A 24323-nucleotide genomic window follows, 5' to 3' on the forward strand; every position below is an offset into this window, starting at 1 on the left:
CGTGATCTGAGTCGAAATCAAGAGTGGGATGCTTTTTTTTTTTTTTTAATGTTTCTTTATTTTTGAAAGAGAGAGAGAGAGAGAGAGAGAGAGCGCATGAGTGGGGGAGGAACAGAGAGAGAGGGAGACACAGAACCTGAAGCAGGCCCCAGGCTCTGAGCTGTCAGCACCAGCACAGAGCCTGATGCAGGGCTTGAACTTGTGAACTGTGAGATCATAACCTGAGCTGAAGTTGGACACTTAACTGACTGAGCTACCCAGGCACCCCAAGAGTTAGATGCTTAATGGAACTCAGCCACCCAGGGGCCCCAGTCAGCTTCTTTATCTGTACAGTGGGCTGATAATAGCACATATTTCATAGGATTGTCTTAAAGATTAAATGTGCATACTTCCTATCAAGTGCACAGTGCCTTATACTTAGTAAATATTCACATATTTACAAAGTTGAAATATTTACATGGATGTTTGCAGCAGTTTTATTCACAGTTGCCAATATTTGCATTTTAGTGGGTAAATGGATAAACCATGATACAACCAGACAATGGAATATTATCCAGCACTAAAAAGGAATGAACTATGAAGACTTGAAAAATCATGGAGGAACTTTAAGTGCATTATATAACTAAGTAAAAGAAGCTAATCTGAAAAGGCTGCATGTTGTATGATTTCCACAATATGACATTCTGGAAAAGGCAGAATTTTGGAGACAGTAAAAAAGATCAGTGGTTGCCAGGGCTTGGGGGTTGGGGAGAAATGAATAGACAGAGAACAGAGGATTTTTAGGGCAGTGAAAAGACCATATGATATTAGACTGATGGATACATGTCATTATATATTTGTCCAAACCCATAGTATGTACAACACGAAGAGTGAACCCTAAGGTAAACTGTGGACTTTGGGTGATCATGATGTACCAATGTAGTTCATTCTTGGTATAAAAATTGTTTTGTTTTGTTTTTTTTTTAATATTTGTTTATTTTTGAGAGAGAGATAAAATGAATAAACATCTCTCTCTTCTCCCCCACTTGTGCTCTGTCTCTCTCAAAAATAAATATTAAAATATATATATTTAAGTCATTTTTATTTTACTTTTAAAAATTTTTAACGTTTTTATTTATTTTTGAGAGAGAGACAGAGAGAGACAGAGAGAGAGAGAGAGAGAGCGAGCATGAGTGGGGGAGGGGCAAAGAGAGAGAGGGAGACACAGAATCCAAAGCAGGCAGCAGGTTCTGAGCCATCAGCACAGAGCCCAACGTGGGGCTCAAACTCATAAATTGGTATAAAATGTACCATTCAGGGGGTGTGTGGATGGCTCAGTCGGTTAAGCGTCTGACTCCAGCTCAGGTCATGATCTCACCGTCCAGTCCATGAGTTCAAGCCCTGCGTCGGACTCTGTGCTGACAGCTCAGAGCCTGAAGCCTGTTTCAGATTCTGTGTCTCCTTCTCTCTCTGCCCCTACCCTGCTCATGCTCTGTCTCTGTCTCAAAAATAAATATTAAAAAAATTTTAAAAATGTACCTTTCTGGTGAGTGATACTGTTAATATGAGAGGCGATGCAGGTGTGGGGGCAGGAAGTATATGAGAAATCTCTGTACCTTCCTCTCAGATTTGTTGTAAACCTAAAACTGCCCTAAAAATCTCTTAACAAAGAAGAAAAAAATAACACACTGAAGGTAAGAATAGTGAAATTTCCACAGTCAGCCCACAGAAGTTATAAATCAATCTTTTAATTCATTCAAGTGCAATTTCTAGGACATCCTCCTACTTGGTCACAAACTTTTGTGTATTGTCAACAGCTCCGTTACAGGTAAGACACTCATTCATTCAATGAACAGTCACCATCTGAGGTGTCTAGGATGTCATGTCAGATAAGGGTGGGTCGAAAGAAACTAACCAGTCAAGTCTTGAGTAGGTGAAAAAGGGCCTGGAATGTTACTCTGACTTTCAGAGCCAGTCCATTTTTGAGACTGAAGTCAGAGTGAACTGAGTTGAGCACTTGGACAGGGAGAGGAGCTAGAAGGTCATTCAAACAGTTAATGAACATTTGTTGAGCATCTGGGAATTGAGCAGTGACACTGTTCCTTTAGAATTTATGTTCTCGGGGATAGTAGAGCAGGGCCCGTAGGGCACAGACTCTGGAGTCAGATTGCCTGGGTTCAAATCCCAGCTCCCTCACTGCTGGATATGGGACCTCTGGCAAGTCACTTCACCTTTGCACCTCAGTCTCCTGTCAAATGGCGTTGTTTTATTACATGAGTCAGTACCGGCAGATTTCTTAGAACTGTGGCACGTCCATAGGAAGTACCATGTAAATGTAGCTATTTGTATTTCATTCTACTTGGGAGAGAGAGACAAGTAAAGAGGTAAAAATAAAGTAGGGTAAGGGGATAGAAAGTGTCAGCCCGGGGACAGGCTTGGATTTGGAAACGGGTCTCACATTTTTGAGAGACTTGGTCTTCCATAGGAAAATGAGCTTTAAACACACTCATGAATCTGGCTGACATGTCTGATGATTAGAGAAACGATGAAAATGAGCGCTGAAGAAAGTAGATGGTTTCTCATAATTACTCATACTTACCTAGAGGTTAGGCTTACGCTCATCTCAGCCAAAATTTCTATAGTCATAATAAAGGTCATACACTCAAGTCGATCGATTTAGCATCAACTCAGAACATATTAAATCTTACATTGGGGATAATTATAACTGACCCTCAGCAAAGTCAGAGTGACAAAATGACAATTAACTGGCTCATATCTGGAAAAGAAAATTAAAAAAAAAAACCCCTTGTATGAAAATTAAAATAACAACTAGAGGAAGAATGGATAAAGCACAGCAGCCATAATATTGTCCCTGGGCTGTCAGGAAACAGTTACACAGTATTCAGTGTATTTTTCATGAAGGACAGGGGATTGTTAATTTCAGGGACGTGTGTACGAAGTAATGTTGTTTTATTACAATGGTAAACATTTCTCTAGAAAATTCACTTAGGCAGATAGAGAGCTGGATAAATGCCACCAATAAATGAGAGTTAGTACAGCATTAGATTCACAGGGAAGGCTCTCCCTGGCTATAAATTCCTATTCTGCCACTTACCAGCTGTGTAACGTGCACACATTTCTTAACCTCTGTGGGCCTCAGTAACGTCATCCGTGAAAGGGGACATCCGTGAAAGGGGACAATAGTGGTAGCTGCCCTCCAGGTTTGTTAGGAGACGTGTATTAGTTAGCATTACGGAAAGCACTTAGAATAGCACTGGCACGGGCTAAGCACCATGTAAATATTTGCTCTTGTTATCATTGTTTTATTACTAGATAGGAGATCTTGGCCAAGTTACTTCTCAGTGCCTCAGTTTCTCCATCTGTAAGTTGGAGATTCAACAACACTACCTACCACTTAGGATCATTTCTTAAAATATGTATATTTTTAAATGTTTATTTATTTTTGAGAGAGAGAGTGAGAGACACAGAATCCGAAGCAGACTCCAGGCCCCACACGGTCAGTGCAGAGCCGGATGTGGGATTCAAACTCATGAACCCGAGATCATGACCAGAGCCGAAGTCAGACGCTTGACTGACTGAGCCACCCAGGTGCCCCTAGGATTGTTTTGAAGATTAAGTGAATTGAATACATCAAAGTACTTATTATGATAGTAAACCTTGAATAATATTAGGTTTAAGAAATTAAAATCAAGACTACTTGTGACTTTGAAAATAAAGCTTTTTTTTTTTTCTCATTTTGTGTCTACTATTTGTCATCAATGAATCAAAGCCAGTGAATATAGACAAATGATTTAAAATTAGTATGACAGGGGGTGCCTGGGTGGCTCAGTCGGTTAAGGGTCCGACTTCCACTCGGGTCATGATCTCACAGTACGTGAGTTCGAGCCCCATGTTGGGCTCCATGCTGACAGCTCAGACCCTGGAGCCTGCTTCAGATTCTGTGCCTCCCTCTCTCTCTGCCCCTCTCCTGCTTGTACTCTCTCTCTCTCTCTCTCAAAAATAAACATTACAAAAAAATAAAAAATAAAATTAGTACAACAGGCTCTTCGAATTGAAGTAATAGTAATATTACCCACAATAGTATTTATAAACAGCTATCATAATAACAATTACTTATATTTCTATAGCTATTGACAGTGTTAAAGGGATTTTGCTTTATTTCATTTAGTTACAACTACCACTTTATAATGGGGATATTGTTGTTTCTGTTTCTTGGTAAAGGAGGAAGCTCATAATTAGGCCCAGGGACTTCTGGGGCCATGCCACAGGTGCATGGAAACCAGGTCTCGTCCACCACCATTGCCCCTTTTGACTACGTCTCAGAGGTGCAGCCAGAGGAATTCACACTCTCAAACCTGTGACGTCTCCTCAGTGGAGACCACACAGTGATGTAATGTGCACATATACGCTACACTAGACGTAAATGTGAATACTTGTCTTCAGGAAATTTTATTGTCCTGTTCACGTATACTTGAGGTAGCCCATGTTTGACATGAATATCTTATCTGCTTTGTGGCTTCCTTGTGTTTATGATGCGATTTTTGTCAAACCAACGTTCTGTAACAACTGGATCTGGTCAGCTGGGGCAAACTTATCGTTTGCTGATAATTTTTTTCCCATTACCTTTATTCTCTATGTTTCAACAATGATACACCAGTTATACTTGGAGCTTCGAAATCATGTTTCACTTGGGACTTTTTCATTCATTCATTCACTCATTCATTCATTCATTCATTCATCAATCATCCATTGAATACTTCTTTTGTTATAAACCAGCAGTGCTGGATGCTGGGGATGAGCAAATCCCTATCCCTATCTCTGACTAGTTTAGTGTAACTAGAGGAGACAGACGTGTATTTATTGAATTATTGCCTGAATCTACCCTTTCATTAAGAACTGCAAGGTGGTGCCTGGTGAAGCTGTGTCCCCTTCAAGGAGGTCAATGAAAAGTACCTTAAAGAATGGACACTTGAGTTGAGACATGGCAGATAAGGCTTCCAGGCCTTCCCATAGCAATCTGCTACTTGAGTCCAGGAGTAGAGATCCTGGGGTGTCCAGGAGAATTAGGTCTGGAGCAGGGTTTCAGAGACCAGGTATGAGTGGAGCTGGCTAGCGGGGGCAGAGGCATCATCTCTTGGAACACCTCGTTGGCCTTGTTAATTTTTGTTGTTACCCCCAGAGAGATGGGAGGCGCACAAAGGCTTAATTGGTCAGAGTTGCACCATATGAAGGGTGCTTTGGTTGCTGTGTGGAGATCAGGTGTTGTGTTGTTGGGCAGAGAGAATAAATGGAGGTGGAGGGACTGTTTAGGAATGGATTGCTGTAGTTCAGGCGAGTGATGAGGTAGACTAGGGTGTTGGCTCTGAGGGTGGAACCAACCCTAATATATATATACGTATATATATATATACATATATACGTGTATATATATACGTGTATATACATATATATACACGTATATACATATATATACACGTATATATATACACATATATATACACATACGTATATATATACGTATATACATATATACACATATATATGTGTATATATATATATATGTGTGTATATATATATATACACATATATATGTGTATATATATATATATGTGTGTATATATATATGTATATATATTTCTAATATGGTCCCTATTAGACCATATTAGAAATAGCAGAAAAAATAGGATGTAGTGGCCAAATGACTGAGGGGGTGAGGAAGAGGAAAGTACCATTTTTCTGAGTTGCACCCAAAGGGCCGTGCTCTGAGACTTTTTTGTGCCTGTTTTGTTCCATACGTAGGCTATAGACTTAGAGGCTGCCACTCATTCATGTACCATCTTCCACCTCGGTCCACAGTCCTCAGCCCCAGTTCGACTTCTACTCACTGTCTCCCCAAACCACTCCTAGGATTTTGCCTCCATCCCTTTATTCATTCACTCCCCTGGAAAGTTCTCCCCAAGCCCTACCCATTTTCCTGGGCCTTCTTCAAGTCCCCAGTTCATGAACCTTTCCATAACGTTTCAGCCCACAGCGATCTTTCTTTCTCCTGAATTCATTCAATTTATAGTCTCCTTTGGAAGTTAATTTCCCCTGCTTTTTGACATTTCTTGTGTTCTTATTTGATCCCATGTATTAGTCTGTACCATAAGAAACTATCCCGTTTTTTTGTTTTTTTTTTAAGACCCGATATCAGTAGTTTTCTACTGCCTAAACTACATATTTGTGACTTCACACACACACTGAGATGTGGATAGGTTGTTTTTGCAGTGCCCGGTAATGTCGTGTGTGCACAGTCAGAGCATGATAGATCATAAAATGCACTTAAAATAGGGTGTTACTGGATGAAATTTAATTTTATTTCATGACTTAAAAGTACTTATAGTTTCTTGCAGTGCTGCCTAGTGTTAGGAACATGGATGTGTTAACTCAGTGTTCTCTTTACCCCGCAAAGGTCTAGGGGGTTGGGCTGAATCCATATTGACTTATTACCACCATGACTCATTTATTATCGTGACTTATTACCATGATGGCTGACTTAGGCGGTAAGACATTTTTGGCCATGTCTTATTCAGTGCAGTAGCTTCAGGGCTTGGCATAGATGAGGGGATCAATAATCACCTTTTGAAGGGATGAGTGAATATCATTGTCCCCTTTCTCACACAGAAACAGAGAATAGAATGTAATCTTGCTATGTTTGGGGTCAGTAAGGAAAGAGAAGTTTGGTGTGCTACTTAAGTTACTTTCATTGACTGGTTAATAAAAATGTTCCCTTCATATCATCTGGACCTTTTTTGCCTTTTCAATACCACCACTTAACATATGGGCCTCAGATTTCGTTTAACACAGGTGCACGATAAGCTATGTCTTGAGCAGGTTTGGGTAAGCAGCCACACAAGGCGTGAATAGACATACCACAGGCATCATCAGGCAGTGGCAGTGGAGGGGGTCCATAAAAGCTATATTCCTATCTGCAGATGTTTCCCTTTATCAAGAATGGTGTGAGTTTGAATGGGACTAAAGCTTGGAAAAAGAAAATGATAACGGTACCTTTGGCCACATATTCTAGTTGATTTTGGGAGCATCACCAACTTAGGCTAAGTTGGACTTAGCACAGTCCAACTTAGGTCAGTATTGGCCAGAGGAAAATGAAGGCAGAGTCTTAAAAAAGAGACTAACACACAGCAGATGGTCAATAAATATTTGTGGGAATGAGTGGGAGACGGCTAGAATACAATTGGAATTTTCTTATTCTTTGTACCTCCAAGTGCTTGTTTAAATAGAAAACAGAAAATTGTTTAAAGTATAAACTCTCTGCACAAGGAAGGTGTCAGTCAAGTCTACTGACTCAGGAGCAAGGCCATGATAATACCTGCCCTTGGCTGGCGACATACTCCTGCCAAAGGAGGTTCTGTAGCAACTGTGTCTTTGTTTTCCTCCATATGATAATATTAAAATACACCGCCTACCTATTTCACATGAGTGAGCAAGGAGGAATGAATAGATGTTTGCAAGCACCCCAGGGTCCAGGAGGTGAAGTTATGCAAGCATCAGTTGTTATTAGATCACCCTTTGCCCTCGGCTCAGGGCCAATGTCAACAAGTCATCCCCTTCCCATCTACCCGGAGCTTGCCATTAGGATTTAGGCCCTGAAGGTAAACTGGGCTGTGTTCTACTTTTAAAGGTGCTCTGTGGCCTTGGACACCTTTTTCCTCTCTGGGCCTCAGTTTCCTCATGTATTAAACAAGGTGCACTGAATCACGATCTTCAACTGATGACCGGTCTGTTTTATTTGTCCTGTGCAGGAGTTTTGTTTTGCTTCATTTTTAATGTGAGTTTGAATCCCTTTAAGGGACGGTGTATGCTTTCTCAGTTCTGACTGAGGCCCTATGTATGATCTCCTCTATACCTGTCATTCACTTACATTCTGTTCCAGGGCCTGGAAGGTGTCAGAAACCCCCACACTAGATGTTCTTTAAGGTTTTTCATATGACTGTTTCTGTTCTGCTAACTCCACACGTGTTTCCCATTGAAGAACAATAACAATGTGATATAAGGGATAAAATCAAGACTATGGTTTAGAGAAGCAGACTCTTTTTCAGCTGTAACAGGTATAAGCAAGTCACGTTTCTTATAGGAGTTCCTTGACTTTTTGATCACTTTACTTTCAAAAAGAGAGAGAGAGAGAGAGAGAGAGAGAGTGTGTGTGTGTGTGTGTGTGTGTGTGTGTGTTTTATTTTCCAGTCATTTGACCAATTTAACATGACACTTTCTGTGCAGAATAGTTTTTTAAAACACAACCAGTTTGGAAAGACCAAGCACTATAGCTCTGTGAGATTAAGGGCTATTATTCTTTGTAAAAAGAAAACACTTTCTCTATTCTCACAGCACTTTTAATGAGCTCAACTGCTCAAGTGGCCGATGCAGTTTGTTTATTTTGAAATAATTTTAGATTTACATAAAAGCTGCAAAAATAGTACAGTGAGTTCCCTTACACCCCTCCCTCAGCCTCCCTCAGTGTTAGCCTCTTGCATCACCGTGGCATGATCAAGATTGAGAAATTAACACCCAACGAATTCATTTTAACACAGTTTTATTATTTCTGGTTAAAATTCTTTACATAAATTGTATCTTATTTTAACCACTTTGTTTTCAAAGAGCCACTATTAAAGGAATATTGAGGAAAAAAAATGCCACAGTAAAGGACTTAGAGAAATGATGTCTCGTTTTCACTGCCACTAGTTATGGGGCAGAAAGTTTTCTCAGTTTCTTTAATGTCTACTTGAGCACAGACAGAACTGAAACTTGTAATCTGATACGGAGGTTAACTGTCATTCATCAAAGGAAATAAGGACTCCCTTGTGTTGGTACAAGGAAGTTATAAGTTCCTTTTGTGGTAAGCATTATAACAATTTATTTTAGTGCTTTTGCAAAATAATAAACCTGACGTAGCCCAAGTGGTAATTAACTGGAGTCATGTTAAACTCTCTTACTGTTATTACTTTCCAAGTGCTGTTTTTATTTTAACCATTAGTAAATGTAGTAAATAAAGTGTGGTATTTCCAAAGATGCAGCCTAAGTGATTAATAAGAAAAAAGGTATTAGTGGGATTTGGAGCTATTTTCCATAATGAATCAAATGACTTTTCTGTTTTATCTTTAGTAAAGATGAGGCCATTTAAGGATCTTCTGAACAGTTAAGTCAACTGTGGAATAAAAAAGAATTTCCGGGTAGAGAATCTGAAAACCATATCACAAATACCCACCACATTATTTAGTCAGTGGGTTTATATTGTACAGTTTAGATTAATTACAGTCAGGTGATTTTACCGTAGCCCGGATTTCTTTCTCTGTTATATGTGTTTACCCTGCAATTACCAAGAGATCACGAGCAAATGAGGTGTGTTTCTCTGGGGACTTCTTTTAGCATTAACCCACATTTCAAACGACAATAGAAGATAGGAATTACTTTTGAGAGTCTCTTTGAAATGGATTAAAAAATTCAACAGTGAGTCAGTACTGTGATTATGTCTGTACTTGACTAGGACTGTAAACATCAAACTCATTTGGCGATCCTGTGAGGCATGGAGAGATCATTTCTCCTCCCTCTGAGATAGTATTTGGGTCCCATGACTGAAATGGGCAAAAGGAAAAATACTGAAAGTTTCTGTTCTGAAAGTAATATGCACTAGGATTTTATGTGTAATCTTTCACTTCTGTGCCCCCTCCCTTTTTTTTTTTTAAGAAAAAAAATACTAAATTTCAGTTTTCCCCACTCAGAATCAAAGGAAAATCCACCTGAACACAAGTGTTTATGTAGCAAGTCTTGTAATCTCTTTGGCCTCATCTCCTCTGTAAAATAAATGTCAGAAAATGCGTGGGTTTCAATTTTTTTTTTTTTTTTTTTTTTTTAGCAGTGGAACCCTTTTCTCAAATGAAACTGTACACAGAGCCCCAGAGAGGTGGGACCGCTCTGGTTTTAAGTGGGGAGCCCACGTTCAGTCTTCTTGGCCTTGTTTCTCCTTTCCCTGGGCTCACTCTCGCCCTCTCCTGGCTGTCTTGGAATCCACAGCTACTCAGGTCCTCTCTGGCTCTACCCTTGGGGCAGTGGTTCTCAGACAGTCATCTATCTAGGATTGCTGTGAAATCAAGATTGCTCTTTGGAAGGAGAGACTTCAGATATCTAGGCTATTCAGGTGGTCTTCAGACTGGTATGTTACTGGTCCACGAGGAGACAAGTACAAAATTGAGAGTGTTTAGAAATGTTTACAGCAATTCAACATTGCTGCGATATTTAAGCACATGATCAGTGGCCTTACTTTGCTGAACAGGATATGGACCAACAGTATTGGTCCACGATAGATTCACGAATTTGAAAAAACCTAATAAGTTGTTTAAAAAGCACTGTTCATGAATATTATCTTATATAAAACTCCAATTTCCCTCCTGAAGACTAAATAATTGAGATAATTCCTCAGTGTGTTCAAGACTTTTATAACATTACAAATATTCATCAGTTGATTTGATTTATGAGGAAAGAATATTTATGAAAGATTTTTGAATTAAACGAGTAATGACACAGGTCTGTTTTTGAAATAGTTCTATTATCCATTGATCCATTAAATTTTTTTATACAGTAAATATTTGTTGTTTGCCTTCCTTGTGTGTGGTGAATAAGGAAGGTTCAGGGGCACCTGGGTGGTTCAGTCGGTTAAGCATCCGACTTCAGCTCAGGTCATGATCTCATGGTTCATGGGTTCGAGCCCCACGTCAGGCTCCGTGCTGACAGCTCAGAGCCTGGAACCTGCTTCAGATTCTGTGTTGTCCTCTCTCTCTGCCCTTTCCCCTCTTGTGCTCTCTCTCTCTCTCTCAAAAATGGATAAACATGAAAAAAAAATAAAAAAAAATAAGGGAGGTCCAATTCCTGCTTTATGGGGGAATCAGGCAACTGCAATATTTTGTGCACAGATTTGCGATGTGGGGAGTCCAAGCTGCCCTAGGACACTGAGGAGGAGTGCCAGGCTTGGGAGGTTCAAGGAGGTTGTTATCCTACGATCCTAAAATAATTGTTAAAAAGCAAATAATTCATGCACTTTGCAAAAGATACCTTAGCCACTCCTTACAGATTATGACACAAATGTTTTCTGAGCTTTTGTACTGTGCTTGTATCATGCCATTTGCTATTTGGCGTGTGGGGATGTACTTGGGGATAAGACAGACACAATCTCCGCTCACATGGGGCTTATGGTCTGGTGCAAGCATACCGGGAAATGGACCGGAAGATTTCCAACACTGACGAGCTGCAGAAGGAGAGGAAACAGAGTGGATGCGGTAAGGATGAGTCTCTGGGGGTGAATATGTTGTACAGGTTTGTCAGGGGAGCCCGCACCACCGAGGGGACATCTGAACAGAGACCTGAATGACACAAAGAAGCCAGCCTGAGAATGAGAAAGGAACAGCAAGTGGCAAGTGCCGAGGCTTTCGGGCAGGGGTGAGGTTGCCACCTTCATGAGCCAGGGAGAAGGCCCGCAGGGCTGAAGTGCAGTGAGGGAGAGGGAGAGAGGGTGGAAGGATCGGAGAAGTGAAAGTCACGGACAAGGTCGAGCAGAAGAGGGAAACATGAGGCTGTGCCGAGTGTGCATCCACAGCGAGGTTCTCGTACCGTCGCCACCCACAGCCCTTCCGTTGTGGTTGGTGATCACAGGGACGAGGTGAGTATCCCACCCGGAGCCTGTCGCATCCCTGGGACCGGTGGTGTGTCAGGGTGTTGACTTCAGTGTTCCTTTGCTTCTTATAGTCAGTTCCTGTGTCTCCTTTTGGGGGGACTCCCCCCAAGCTCCTGGAGTCTCTTTACCCCCAGACAGGAGTGTGTGGCTGGCGGTTAAAACCTTCTCCAGGGACCCTTAACCAGTGACTGGTATAATCTCTGCTCCAGAGCTCCCCGTGGAACCATGCCAGGCTGCCCTCTGGAGAGCTCTGGCTTTGGGGAGCACCCTTGCTTGATCTTTCTGGAGGACCCTTCCCCAATAAATTGTCTCGACTTGATGTAAACTGCCCTCCCCGCCATCCCCAGGTTTGGATTATAACCGTTGGTATAACGTGATCATTTTTGTTCATTTAAAATGGGGTTAGAGGAAATAGTTCAGCATTCTCAACTTCTCAAAGTTTTCTTCAGAATACTTTCCATTTCACCAGCCATCAAGTGGAAAGGATTTTGTTTTTTTATCCTAAGGCAATTGTCTGTTTCTACCGATTCCGGTGGATTTGTTTACTGTTTAATTAAGTGAAACGTTTCCAGAGACTTATCTATTCTCACTCTTCCAGCTCACAGAGTAGACTTTAATCTTAAATTGATAAAACTATTAGATGATTATTTCCTGTTCACACACCAGGTCAATCAAATTATGGAGATTAAACAAGGGAATAAGTCGGGGTGTTTAGCAGGGTATGATCTGGATAGATATGCTCTCCAAGGCTGGCAGAAGCAGCCTGTGAGCTTTTCCACACGTTTTCATGTGCTAATCTTTGTGGCTTTCGTTTCCTACTTCTAACACAGTCTGTAGCTATGGTTTGCACGGGAATTGGAAGCCAGCAGGCCAGTGTGGAATTTTCCCTGTGCCTGGGAGGGAAAAGTAAAATCAGATGCTATTCATTTTGACTGGATTTCCATTTATTTTAGAACATTTTGGGGGCATTTTAATATCTCTATATAAAAAGCACTTGGATCTCGGGCTTTTAGAAATTATTTACAGATTATCTGTCATCCATTCTTTCCTTTCTTCCACTCTCTCCTCCTCCCTCCCTCCTTCCCTTCCTTCTTCTTTCTTTTTTTAGAGGAAAGTGAAATCAAATCTCTATCTGAATCCATCACAAAACATATTTTGAAGTCATGAAGTGGGATTTTATGTGCTTATGGTAGAATAGTATGCCTGTGGTAACCCGTTTTATCTTTAGCAGTTTTTAGTTGGAGATTGGACATGGTAAATGTTCAGTAAATATTTATTGATTGTATGAGTCCGTGGTGTTATGTCCTAAGCACAGTTCTAAAACATCATATTGTGCTTTTGTTGGTGTGCATCTGTGAAGAGAGCCTTGGTCCCCAACTCTTAATTCCCGCTCAACTCTGTCATAAATATGACAACTATACTGGAAAAATAATTTTTAAATCCTTAAACTGTCTTTGCACATTTAACTGAAGTTTTGCTTCATTCTGTTGCAGTGAAACACCCATTCGCACGTTCCTTTTTGCTTTTAAATATCTCTGAAACACTTGGATTTTGACCATCGATTTCACAATGCATGGAGGCATGCGATTATAAGACAATAACACATGCTTTTTCATGCCTGAAAATGACACTGAAGTCAAGCTGTGGCATTAAAGCACAGTTGGAAAATTTTACATCTAATCAAATTAAACTGATAGTATATTTAATTTTGTATTTGCTATGTAATTGAAAGCATGGGTATCTTCAACTTTTTGTTTCTATTCTGGAAATTAAAACAATTGAATCAGAAATTGATTAAGGAAAAAAGGGCAAACAAATAAGTTGCCTTCTGTTCGTTGGTTAAGTAATCTGTACTATTCCTTACTTATCTTTTGAGGGGATGTGGGAAACAGTATTAAAATTTATCCTGGGAAAAGTGACCATGATGACAGCAAAACTTATCTAGAAGATTGAAATGCCTATTGGGTTGTATTCCCAGGCTGGCCAGTCTCACTGTCCAGATTGTTTAAAAACAAACTTCAATTCAGTAAATTTTAAAGATAGAGAACAAACTGAAGGTTGCTGGAGGGGAAGTGGGTGGGGAGACGGGCTAAATGGGTGATGGGCATTAAGGTGGGCACTTGTTGGGATGAGTATTGGGTGTTATATATAAGTGATGAATCACTAAATTCTACTCCTGAAACAAACAAGCAAACAAACAAACAAATGCATTTCTCAGCTGGAAAAAAAAAAAAGATCTTATTAACTTTATTCAGTGATTCATGAATTGGACAACATCCACTCTTGCAGATCGAAAGGAGCTCTTAGGAGTTTTACAGGCAGAAGGGAGCAAGAACAAGGAAGTTACACTGGTCAAAAAGTGGATTGGGTATTGCAAGGTTACTTTTCTTTAAAGGTATAGCATGAGCTTATCAGGCAGATTATTTAATTAATGCTGATGTGGTGATTCCTGACTGGCTAGTTTAAATTTTCATATCTGGGAGTGCTGAAAATATAATTAAGTTTGGTGACCTGGGGCTTAACATAAGTGACTCCATTTTGGGCCTCTTGGCTTGCTTTTGACAGGATGTTTGAGTGAGTACAGGGGCTGTGCAGGACTGACCCAATTCTTGCTGAGTTCTCATTGATTACAGTTGACTCACCTGGGGTGGCAGTTTGAAAGATTTAGGAATTCTGGAAATCCAGTGAAATTTTGTGTATTACCTCTGACACTGTAACACTTATTTGCAAATGGCTGGGGCTTTTTCCAGGCTCTTAGAAGGATCACCTATGATGGAGACGAACTCCTTGAATTAGCAGCATATAGTTAAGGATACTTATCAAGAAAGACAAGTAGGATGGCATAAAAACATTAGTTGGGCTTCAGGTATTTGCTTATAGATGTATATTTTGGAAACCCCTAATGGGGGCACTTTTCCTGACAAGCAGAAATGTATATTTGTTGAGACAGTGGGTCAGAATATTTGAAACCGAGAATGACTCAGAAAACAGAGGCTTATGGGCTACTATACCTATAAACTATGCCCTAAATGTATCTGAAGGCCTTTGAAAGATAAATAATAAATGCTATTCATATGAACATTTTTATTGTTGTATTAGAAATAAATGTTAACTTTTACCTACTTAAGTATTATAAAGTGACTTTTGCCTGAGAATATTTTGGAGCACAGACTCCAACTAAAGTATTCCCCTCTGGTTTATTTTGAAAGGAATGCCATGTTAATTCTGGGGCATTGATGTTTTACAATGCCTGATCAAGACAAAAAGGCGAAGACCACAGAAAAATCAACTGATAAAAAACAACAAGGAGTCACCACCAGGTAACCCCTTACTGAGTCCATTTGAGAAACAGAGTAGACCTTTGACAAGGGCTACTCTGGGTTATGGTGTTTACTGAAAGGTTTGCTCATTTCTAGAGGTTTAAAGGAAATGGATACATTTCAGTCTATACAGGCAGGCCTCCGGAGGGCAACACCATCGGTGGGTGCCACTAGTTCACCTGGAATCTTTGGTTGGTTGACACTGTGTTATTCTTTCTCCTAGGGACTATTCAGATCTTAAAAGACTTCGTTGCCTTTTGAACGTTCAATCAAGCAAACAACAGGTAGTGTGTTCAAAGGATGTGCATGCATTGATAAAAGAGAACTCACATGTTTCCAAAGGGATTAATTTAACATTTTTATGAACAGTGTATCTATTTTTCTTTGTTCTTTTATATGTTTTGTTTTTCTTTATCTGGCTGTTTCTCTCATACCTGGTTCAGTCCTGCCAGAATTCAGCATCTACAGCCTTTTCATTCTTCTTCTCTTTATTTTCTGTTTATTGCCATGTGTCCTAATTATCAAAGCTCTTCAGTCTAGAAGCAGTATACTGTTCTATTGAATGCCTACCGTTTGACTCTTTGGAGTTTTGGGAACTTGATGTTTTCCAAAACACAAATTACTGAATTTTCTTTCTTCTCCCCTCCACCCCACCTCATGCTACCCAGTTCCTAGAGCACGACTCTTGATGTTTGCTGCAAATTTTATCTCACCGAAAAGAGGGGAAAAGAGTCAATTTGGCTATTTTTCTGATAGCATATATATATATATATATATATATATATATATATATATATATATATATATATTTAATTTTTTAAATGTATATTTATTTATTTTTGAGAGAGACATACAGAGCATGAGTGGGGGAGGAGCAGAGAGAGAGGGAGACACAGAATCCAAAGTAGGCTCTGGGCTTCCAGTTGTCGGCACAGAGCCTGATATGGGCCTTGAACCCACAAACTATGAGATCATGACCTGAGCCGAAGTCGATGCTTAACCGACTGAGCCACCCAGGTGCCCCAGCTTTTTTTATATTTTTATCAGACGGAGAAAGGATGGTACCTCTGCTTGAATTTATCTTTAAACTTTTCTTTTTGGTTTTACCTCTGTGAGACTTTGGAGAATCATGAGATTAGAGGCTCTCTGCGAAGATTTGGAGAACAGCACAGCAATGCTAATAATAATGACAACAGCAGACACTTAGTTAGCACCTGTAATGGTAGGGATGGTTCTTGAGCCCCAGTGACCTGGCACCAAAGTCTACTATGTCATACTTGTCTAAATAAATTTGTTGAAGAACTCTTGTATGGTTATTGTATTGTATAGTTATTGTATTGTATTGTATAGTTGTCTAGTTATTTATAGTCAAGGATGACTTTCTAGTGAATTGATGGCATATGAAGGCCAAATAGTATAGATCCTGTTTAGGGAACGTTTACCATGTGTCTGGTGCTTTATTTGCATCACCCCGTTGAGTGACCACGACTTCTGCTTTCGCAGAATAGGAAACTGAGGCACAAAGAATTAAGTGACTTTCTCGAGATCATACCGCCAGCTGATGGCTGGAATACAGGTCTGGACCCAAACACTACATCTTCGCAATATATGCCTCTCCCCACTGAGTTGTCTTTTAAATGACTTGGGAAATGAGATTCCAGTTCAAAAAATAGTTGGATGAACTTTGATTCGGAGTAAACACGGTTGTAAAATACCTTTTCACCTATCAATCCTTCTCTGTTATTTCGTGCTATGGCCCCCAGGAGCAATTTCTTCCCATCCAGCTGTGTCAGCAGTCACTCTTTCTCTTTGTCTATCTCTACTCTGCTAAAAGAATCTCCCTGGCTTACTGCTCACAAGCCTTCACGGACAATTGCCCCACATCACATCCATTCTTTTTTAGAAGGTAAGCAAGGTGACTCAGCATATGGTTTTGATTGTAGTTCCCATTCTTTCTCCCTGTCCATCCTAAGATGTAACCATGATGTCAGAGACTTCTATTTATTGCTTTTGCAATCCCTTCTCCCAAATTTGTCCTTCTCCCAAATTTCTTTCTTAAAATATCTTAATCTGTTTCTAAGACCCAAATCTAATGACACCACTTCTGCAAACAAGCTTTCTTTTATCTTGTATTCTCGAAGTGATCTCTGTCTTCCCAAAGCACCTTTTCCCGCCCACAGTTGTAGCCTTATAGTCTTCCTCATTTTGGAAACACTTGTCTACGTGTCTTATTTCCAGACCAGACTGTATATTTCCCAATGCCGCAACTTTGACTTTGCCTCTGGTTTAGTGTAGCCTTTGTTCAGTGAGTTCTTGGTCAGTTTTTTTCCTATTGAATTGTGGCTAAAAATTGAGTTACATCATGAGCATGTATAACCATATGGCCAGGGTAAAAGAAACACCAGTGGTGTCTTTTTTTTTTTCTTTTTCTTTTGTTTTTGCCTCTAATCTTCCAACTTTGAAGTTCATGCTGACTAGATCTATTGTATCCCCTTTCAACACCACTTCCTTGTTAACACTTGGAGGGGTTAACTAAAGTGAATTTAATAGTTTCTTCTTCTTTAACAAATTTTAGAATTTGCAGTCTGTTGTCTGACAAGTTCACATGGCATAACTTTTTGTCAGCTGTTTCATATGTACAAAAATGCATATTTGTAATCCTTGAATTATTCAGAAAGTAGATGGTTCTAAGAAAAAATGAAAATGTCCTCACTAATATGAAGGTCCTGAGGTTCGCAAAATTCATTCCTAATTCTATTTAATTTAGCAACGATAAATGTTATTCTGAACACCCTCTTCTCTTTATAGTAAAATAATATGGAGAAGAACGATACTGGAAAGAACAAATCCAGCATTTGTTTATATCTTGTTTGTGAGAGAAGGAAGTAAGGAGGTTTATGGATATACATGAAGTATGACAATTTATGATAAATTGAAGCCAAGACCAAAGAAGAAAGAAGAACAAGGGTCAGGGACCAAGTAGAGTTAGTGAGGCAGAAATGCCCATCGAAATAAGCAAGTGGGCCACACATTTGGCTCTGAGATTTTTAGCAGTCAATTTGAAAAGGGTAATTTGGGATTAAGGCTCACTCACCTGAATTTCTGTTCTAACAAGACCTGGCCTGTTATTTGCAAATAGACCAAAAATGGCCAATTAATCTGTTGCAGAGGAAATTTGCTTTGCGGTTTAGGCAGAGACTTGCAAAGAACTGAGTGTCCTTTATTTGAATCTCTAATGAGCCAAGTCACTTCCCTGTTGTTTCCTTGTGTCCCAATGTTCTACTTTCGTTCTTTGTCGTGACTGCTCTGTGTATCTCTGTGTGTCTTGCTTAACCACGTTAGAGTTTGCTGTTTTGTGGGACGGTCCCACAGTGTGACACAACTGGGGACAGAGACACACTGAGGGGACAGAGGAGCCCCCTTCGTCATAACAAGGTTACAATAATCCTAACCTGTAAAACAAATCATTCAAGGAAAACAATTGCCCCAGGGTTATTGAAGCAAAGTGAAATGACAAAGTTGGTTGGAGATTTCACCAGAGGTTTTCACCAATATTGAAGTAATCTGCCAAGAGCTGGAATTCAGATTTTTCCCCCCTACATTCAAGGCCACAGGGAGCTGAGAAATCGGTTTGCAGTAAGTAAAAAAGATAGAAGAAAGAACAAATGAAGAACAAACAAATTACAGACTAGTTAATTGCCCCGAAATAGAAGAAGTTTTGATAAATACTGTGGAAAGAAAAGGTATAAGGCACAGTGTTCGTGTTCTGCGAGATAAGGTATAGAAAAGACATTTATAGATGTGACCAGGCAAGACAGGAATCCTGAATGAAGGGTGCAGACAGTAGGTGTATGGATTTTGACAGGCATAAGGAGGCCACTTTTGGCTCAGATCACAGGGAAGGAGATGGTTCTTGAAGAAATGGGCTGGTTTTCCATCAGTGGAATTGGTGGAAAGGTATTATTGGTGAAATGAGTAGAATAACCAGGTATCTGAAGCAAGGAAAATAACAAGCATATTTAAGTAAAATGGTGACCGGATGTTTCTATTGGAAGGAGTGATACATAATACTAGAGGAAATTGGGCAGCGTCTGAAGGCCCGTCTGCAGTTTTGTATGAGCCCATAAGCAGCAGGGAATGTTGACATTGCCAAGCAGAAGTGACACAGTCAAATTTTTAGGAAAGTTCTGTGCTTCATCCTGTAGTCTTTCTTCTTTCCGCTCATGCTGGTCAGGCTGCTCAGGTACCTCTCATTTTCTGGAGTACACACAGATGTCCTCTGTCTTGCAGCCTGTAAAAGTCTGTCTGGAATACTCTGAAATACTCTTGGCATCCTGGTCCATGGCCCACCCTGTCTCTCCTTTACTTTCTGCCACAACAAACCCTGGTTCACTCAACTTGCAGCCTCTTCTCGTGCTGGCTTACCCCTCCCCCACCCCACGGGACTCTGACCTTGAAGGCAGAGGTGGGTATCAGGCATGATAGGTGCTATAAGCGAGGTCCACACAGTAACGCCAACCAGGGACGGAGTGAACAGCTCTGCCGGGAAGGCTCAGGCGGGTGCTCACCAGGAGGCTGAGCTGAGCCCTGAAAGGTGATCAGGAATCAGTCTGCAGCACATGCCCAGGCATGGAGTGGTCAAACACTACGGTGGTTTCTGGGACAAGTGACCGGTTTAATGCAGCCAGAATGTGGGGCACGGTTTTATATTTCTCTGGCATGTTTTGTTTATTTATTTATTTGTATCATATGGACTTGCATATTCGTAGTTTATTCTGTGGTGGATTTATTTTTCAGTACTGCATAGCAAATCGTTCCAAAACTTAGTTGTTTAAAACAACGATCATTTACTGTGTCTTACCTATTCTGCAGGTCATGAATTCAGAGCAGTTAGCCTGGATGGTTCTGGTTCAGGTTTCTGCCACTGGGTGCCCACTAGCCATGATTCTTTCAACATCAACTGGGGCACCGCTTCCAAGGTGGCTCATTCACATAGCTGGCAATGGGTGCTGTTTGTGGGTGGGAGGCTTCTCTCCACAGGGCTGTTTGTCCTCACAGCATGAGCTGGGGATTCCCCAGAACTACCCCCCTACATGTTGAAAAAAATTTTTAATGTTTATTTATTTTTGAGAGAGAGAGACAGGCAGAGAGAGATGGAGACACAGAATCCAAGCAGGCTCCAGGCTCTGAGCTGTCAGCACAGAGCCTGATGTGGGGCTCGAACCCACAAACTGCGAGATCATGACCTGAGCCGAAGTCGGACATTCAACCGACTCAGCCACCCAGGTGCCCCTAGTTGTTCTTGTTGTTGCTGCTGTTGTTTTTAAGTTAATTTATTTTCAGAGAGAGAGCATACATGCAAGCAGGGGAGGGGCAGAGAGAGAGAGGGAGAGAGAGAATCCCAAGAAGGTTCCGCTCTCTGTGTGCAGAGCCTGACTTGGGGCTCAATCTCCTGGCTGTGAGATCATGACCTGAGCCTAAACCAAGAGTCGGACGCTCAACCAACTGAAACCCCAGGTGCCCTGAGACGAGCAAGTTTGGTTCATGTTGAGCTGCTGTTATAATCAAGGGAGACTGAAAATACATAAATAACTGTAAGATATGACAGGTGGCGTTACAGGCAATGAAGAAAAATAAAACAGCATAAGGCAGAAAGAGTAAATGTTTAAGTCAAAGATGTTTAAATCTTGGAAAACCCCTAAATTTGACTTGGCTATCATGTTAATTATTGTTTTGGGAAAAAACTCATTCCCTTTATCCGGCCTCCAATTACCACTTCCCCCATTTTGTTACTTTGTTTATTCTGTGCTGGATTGTTATCCTCACGAGCTCGTGCTTCTATTTCTGTAGCTTCCAGCCATTAACTTCGATAGTGCCCAAAATAGCATGACGAAGTCTGAGCCTGCCATCAAGGTGGGTGGACACAGAACCCGAGGTCAGTGGCATGAGTCCACAGAAGCTGTTGAACTTGAAAATTTTAGGTAAGAATCCAGTATCTCCCCTGCCTTCAACAACCTATTCTAATTAGCCCAAAACTTTGTTTGTTTGTCACGGGAGCTAAAATTTATAAGTGTTTCAGAATTTACCATGGGGATTCTTAATAATTTCAGTGTTTAAACCATTCCCAGAAATAGTGTGTAAATAACAGCTTAGTGGCTTTAGGTGGAACCGACGGAGTTTCAGGACACCTTGCTGAGACACCTCTGCCATTTGTTCTATGAGGAAATGGTTCCAAGTTGTTGGCCTGGCTCAGCTGATTCCAGGCTTTGTCTTCAGCGTTTGGTCTGTCCATACCTTGCCAGCAATGAGGAGGCATAAAAGAAGCCGTTGCTCTGAACAGATATGGTGGCTCAGGACTGTGGTTGTCAAAGCAACTGAGGTTTTCAGTTGAAGGGATTACACCTCACCTTTAACATTGAAACTGGCAACCCACATTCATCTGTCCTGTCACCATTTAGACCTGCCAGAAGTTGCACATTCTTGTGGGCCACTCCCCTTCCAGGAGCTGGGTCTCTCGGCTTTACAATGTGCTGAGGTCATCTGGCACTAAGTGCTGTGTAAATAATGAATGGTATGAAATATCAACATGAATATTCTAGAATGATCATTTATTTATTTGACCTAGATTTCTTCTCCCTGTCATTTTATGGCAATGAATTTAATAGTCTACAAAAGGCATATGGCAGTAAATGGTTTATATTTAGTGAGGAACACTAAATTCTTTAAAAATGCTTACATATTCAGTCTACTGGTATCCATGTACTAAGAATGCCCTCGCCTGGCTAGGGTAGGGACACACTGTCCAATGACCAGTGAAAGACTGCAAAGGAAAGTACAAATGACAACATAAGGCTGTAGAACTTGCCTTTGAGGTGATGTGTTCATGTAATTCCAGATTATTGGCTTAGATCTTAAAATTGGTCTATTTTAATATGCACAAAAATAACATATATTTTGTAGCAGTGCCACCATTTTGTGCATTATCTCTTATCCTCTCCCAGTTTTAAAGTGGAATTTATAATTTAAAGTAGTATTTATAACCTCTTTAATGGGTTGTAATATCAGAAAAAAGAAGCCGAAAATGGGATATCTCCAGGCTTTGTTAAACACACACACACACACACACACACACACACCATATGCAAACAATCAACAACCACAGAAACTTGTTTACAGCCTAATGAGGTGTCTAGATAATATGCACCAATCATTCTTTCTCTTTGCATACCCTTTTCCTCCTTCTGAACAAGTTTAGCTATTAAGTGTTTATAGGGAATCCTTTAGTTAAATGGTAAAATGAAATATATATGCTTGATTATAATCTTTATTATTAGCTTTATAATTTAATCCTTTTTTAACAGTGGACATGTGCCTTTAATAATGTGTTAAATCCTGAGAATCCTTCAATATTTGCATGAATAGAGATGATCTTTGCCTGCATTGCTAACTTTGAGACAGGCTAAATAATTTTTATTACAAAATGCTTTTCTGTTTGTTTAATCTCAGTATAAACTACAAGAATGAGAGAAACTTCAGTAAACATCCGCAGCATAAACTGTTTCAGGAGATCTTTACAGCCTTGGTGAAAAATAGACTCATATGCAGGTAAGACTGTCGCAGAAAAGACCAACAATTTACACATGAATGGCATATCTTATATATCTTATTTCTAGCATATGGTTTGAAGCAGTTTATGAGATTGGATACAACATACTTAAAGGATAAAACAGAGCAAATATCATTTAGAAGGAGGCAAATGAATAGGCATTGCAAGTGATCTCATTAAAATCACTCTGATTAAATACTGAATTTTGCCAAATTTTGTGACAGATGAGGTAAAATGGGAAAACACCCATGTTACACTGTTTTTCTTATTTTTCTTACTATGAATTTGGATACTCAGGAGTTTATTGCCAGGGTCCTTATGAAACAGACACTGCGTAACCCCCTGGCCAACATCCTCATGGTACACTTTTTCAGTTGATACAAGGACTGATTAAATGGGCTGCCCCAGCTTTGACCTTGGGGAAAGGATGAATGTGTACCCCCCAGTACAGCCCAATGATGATGTTTCTTCTCGGGACCAAGTTAAATGTTCCCTCTATTGATCTTCATTGCACTTAACACAAGTGCAGTGTTGGAACTATGGGGAAGGGTTAGCAAGACCTCTTTCTGTCTCACAAACATCAGGCGTCTTCAGTGAGCCATTGACTAGTGCTGGATTGTAGTCAGGACTGAATTTTCTATTCATTCTGGGCTGCTTGAAGTGAGAGCTGGTTATGCTGCTGCTAGTTATGAAGGTGGCTCCCAGCATTGTTACATGGATAGGACCTTGCCTTCTACTCTTCCCTGGAGGCCCAGGCTCTCTCCTGACAAGCAGCGGCTGAAAGGATGCCTATAAAGAACCATGAATCTTCTGCATCGCTTTGTGACTCGATTGAGATATCTGAATTCTGCCCCAGTGAGATGGGAAAAAATTACTCCTGTTGGAAAATAGGAGAAATATTAAGAATTTAATGTCTTGAGCAAGATAAGACCTTGACTTGGTCCAGCGCAATAGCTGACTTTAAATAGAACAGTATCCCGGTGGGTCCTCCATGATGAATCAGCTACAAAACATGCCTAAGTGGCAGCCTAACAATTTGATCTTTAGAAGGGGCTTATTTGGTATTAAATATTCAAGGGTTGGACAGTGGCTGCCAAATACATTTGTTTAGTTTAAAGCAATCCAGGATTGGGACTGCATCTATTATGTCTTTGTACCTGATTTAAGCAGAGGATTATAGGACGGGTTCAGATGATACAAAAAGCCTAAAATCTTTATCGTGGCTATGGAATCGGGTCCCTGCTCAGTTCTTGACAGTATACTCAGATTGTTGAAAGATTAATGAACACTACAAAGGCCCTGAAATTGCCCTGAACTGTTTTCTCCCTGAGCTCGAACAGAGTACAACGATGGTTAGTAGCAGAATAATTATGCCTGAAATGGTATTAGGAAATGATGTTCTTTAATTCATTGTGAAGACGGCTATCATGGACTCTTCAACGGATGTCTCATAGACCATTTATTGGGTCAGTACTTTGAGGAAGGAAGAATACTTGCAGAATTAAAGATGTGAGAGATGTCACTGTGTCCCCACTCTGAGGGCACTAGATGCAGAAATTGTTAGGGAAACTAATTGGGCAAGGGTTGGCATCCAACAGTTGAAAAGATCTTAACAATTCTGAAGTTAAGAGATCTCTTGTCAGGACCTTTTCAAATTCTTAGTGATTAATGAGGC

The 24323-nt window shown here is 40.3% G+C and overlaps 1 protein-coding gene across 21 annotated transcripts in view; it reads left to right on the forward strand.

Moving 5' to 3' along the window:
• Positions 1–24323, forward strand: part of NEK10 (NIMA related kinase 10) — a 224029-nt gene that overhangs the window by 2269 nt on the left and 197437 nt on the right. For 16 of the 21 annotated variants that reach the window (XR_009261689.1, XR_009261690.1, XR_009261688.1 and 13 more), the window contains exons 2-5: positions 14932–15042; positions 15266–15326; positions 20893–21023; positions 22549–22647. Coding sequence is in view for 16 of the 21 variants with exons in the window: in XM_058729687.1 (XP_058585670.1) it covers positions 14969–15042; positions 15266–15326; positions 20893–21023; positions 22549–22647 (365 nt within the window). In the remaining 5 variants the exon portion in view is untranslated. Of the gene's footprint in view, positions 1–14931; positions 15043–15265; positions 15327–20892; positions 21024–22548; positions 22648–24323 lie in introns of those variants that run through there. The other 5 variants (XM_058729694.1, XM_058729691.1, XM_058729696.1 and 2 more) reach the window with 5 other exon arrangements.

The sequence above is a fragment of the Neofelis nebulosa genome, chromosome 5 (genome assembly GCF_028018385.1).
Source record: "Neofelis nebulosa isolate mNeoNeb1 chromosome 5, mNeoNeb1.pri, whole genome shotgun sequence".
NCBI lineage: Eukaryota > Metazoa > Chordata > Mammalia > Carnivora > Felidae > Neofelis > Neofelis nebulosa.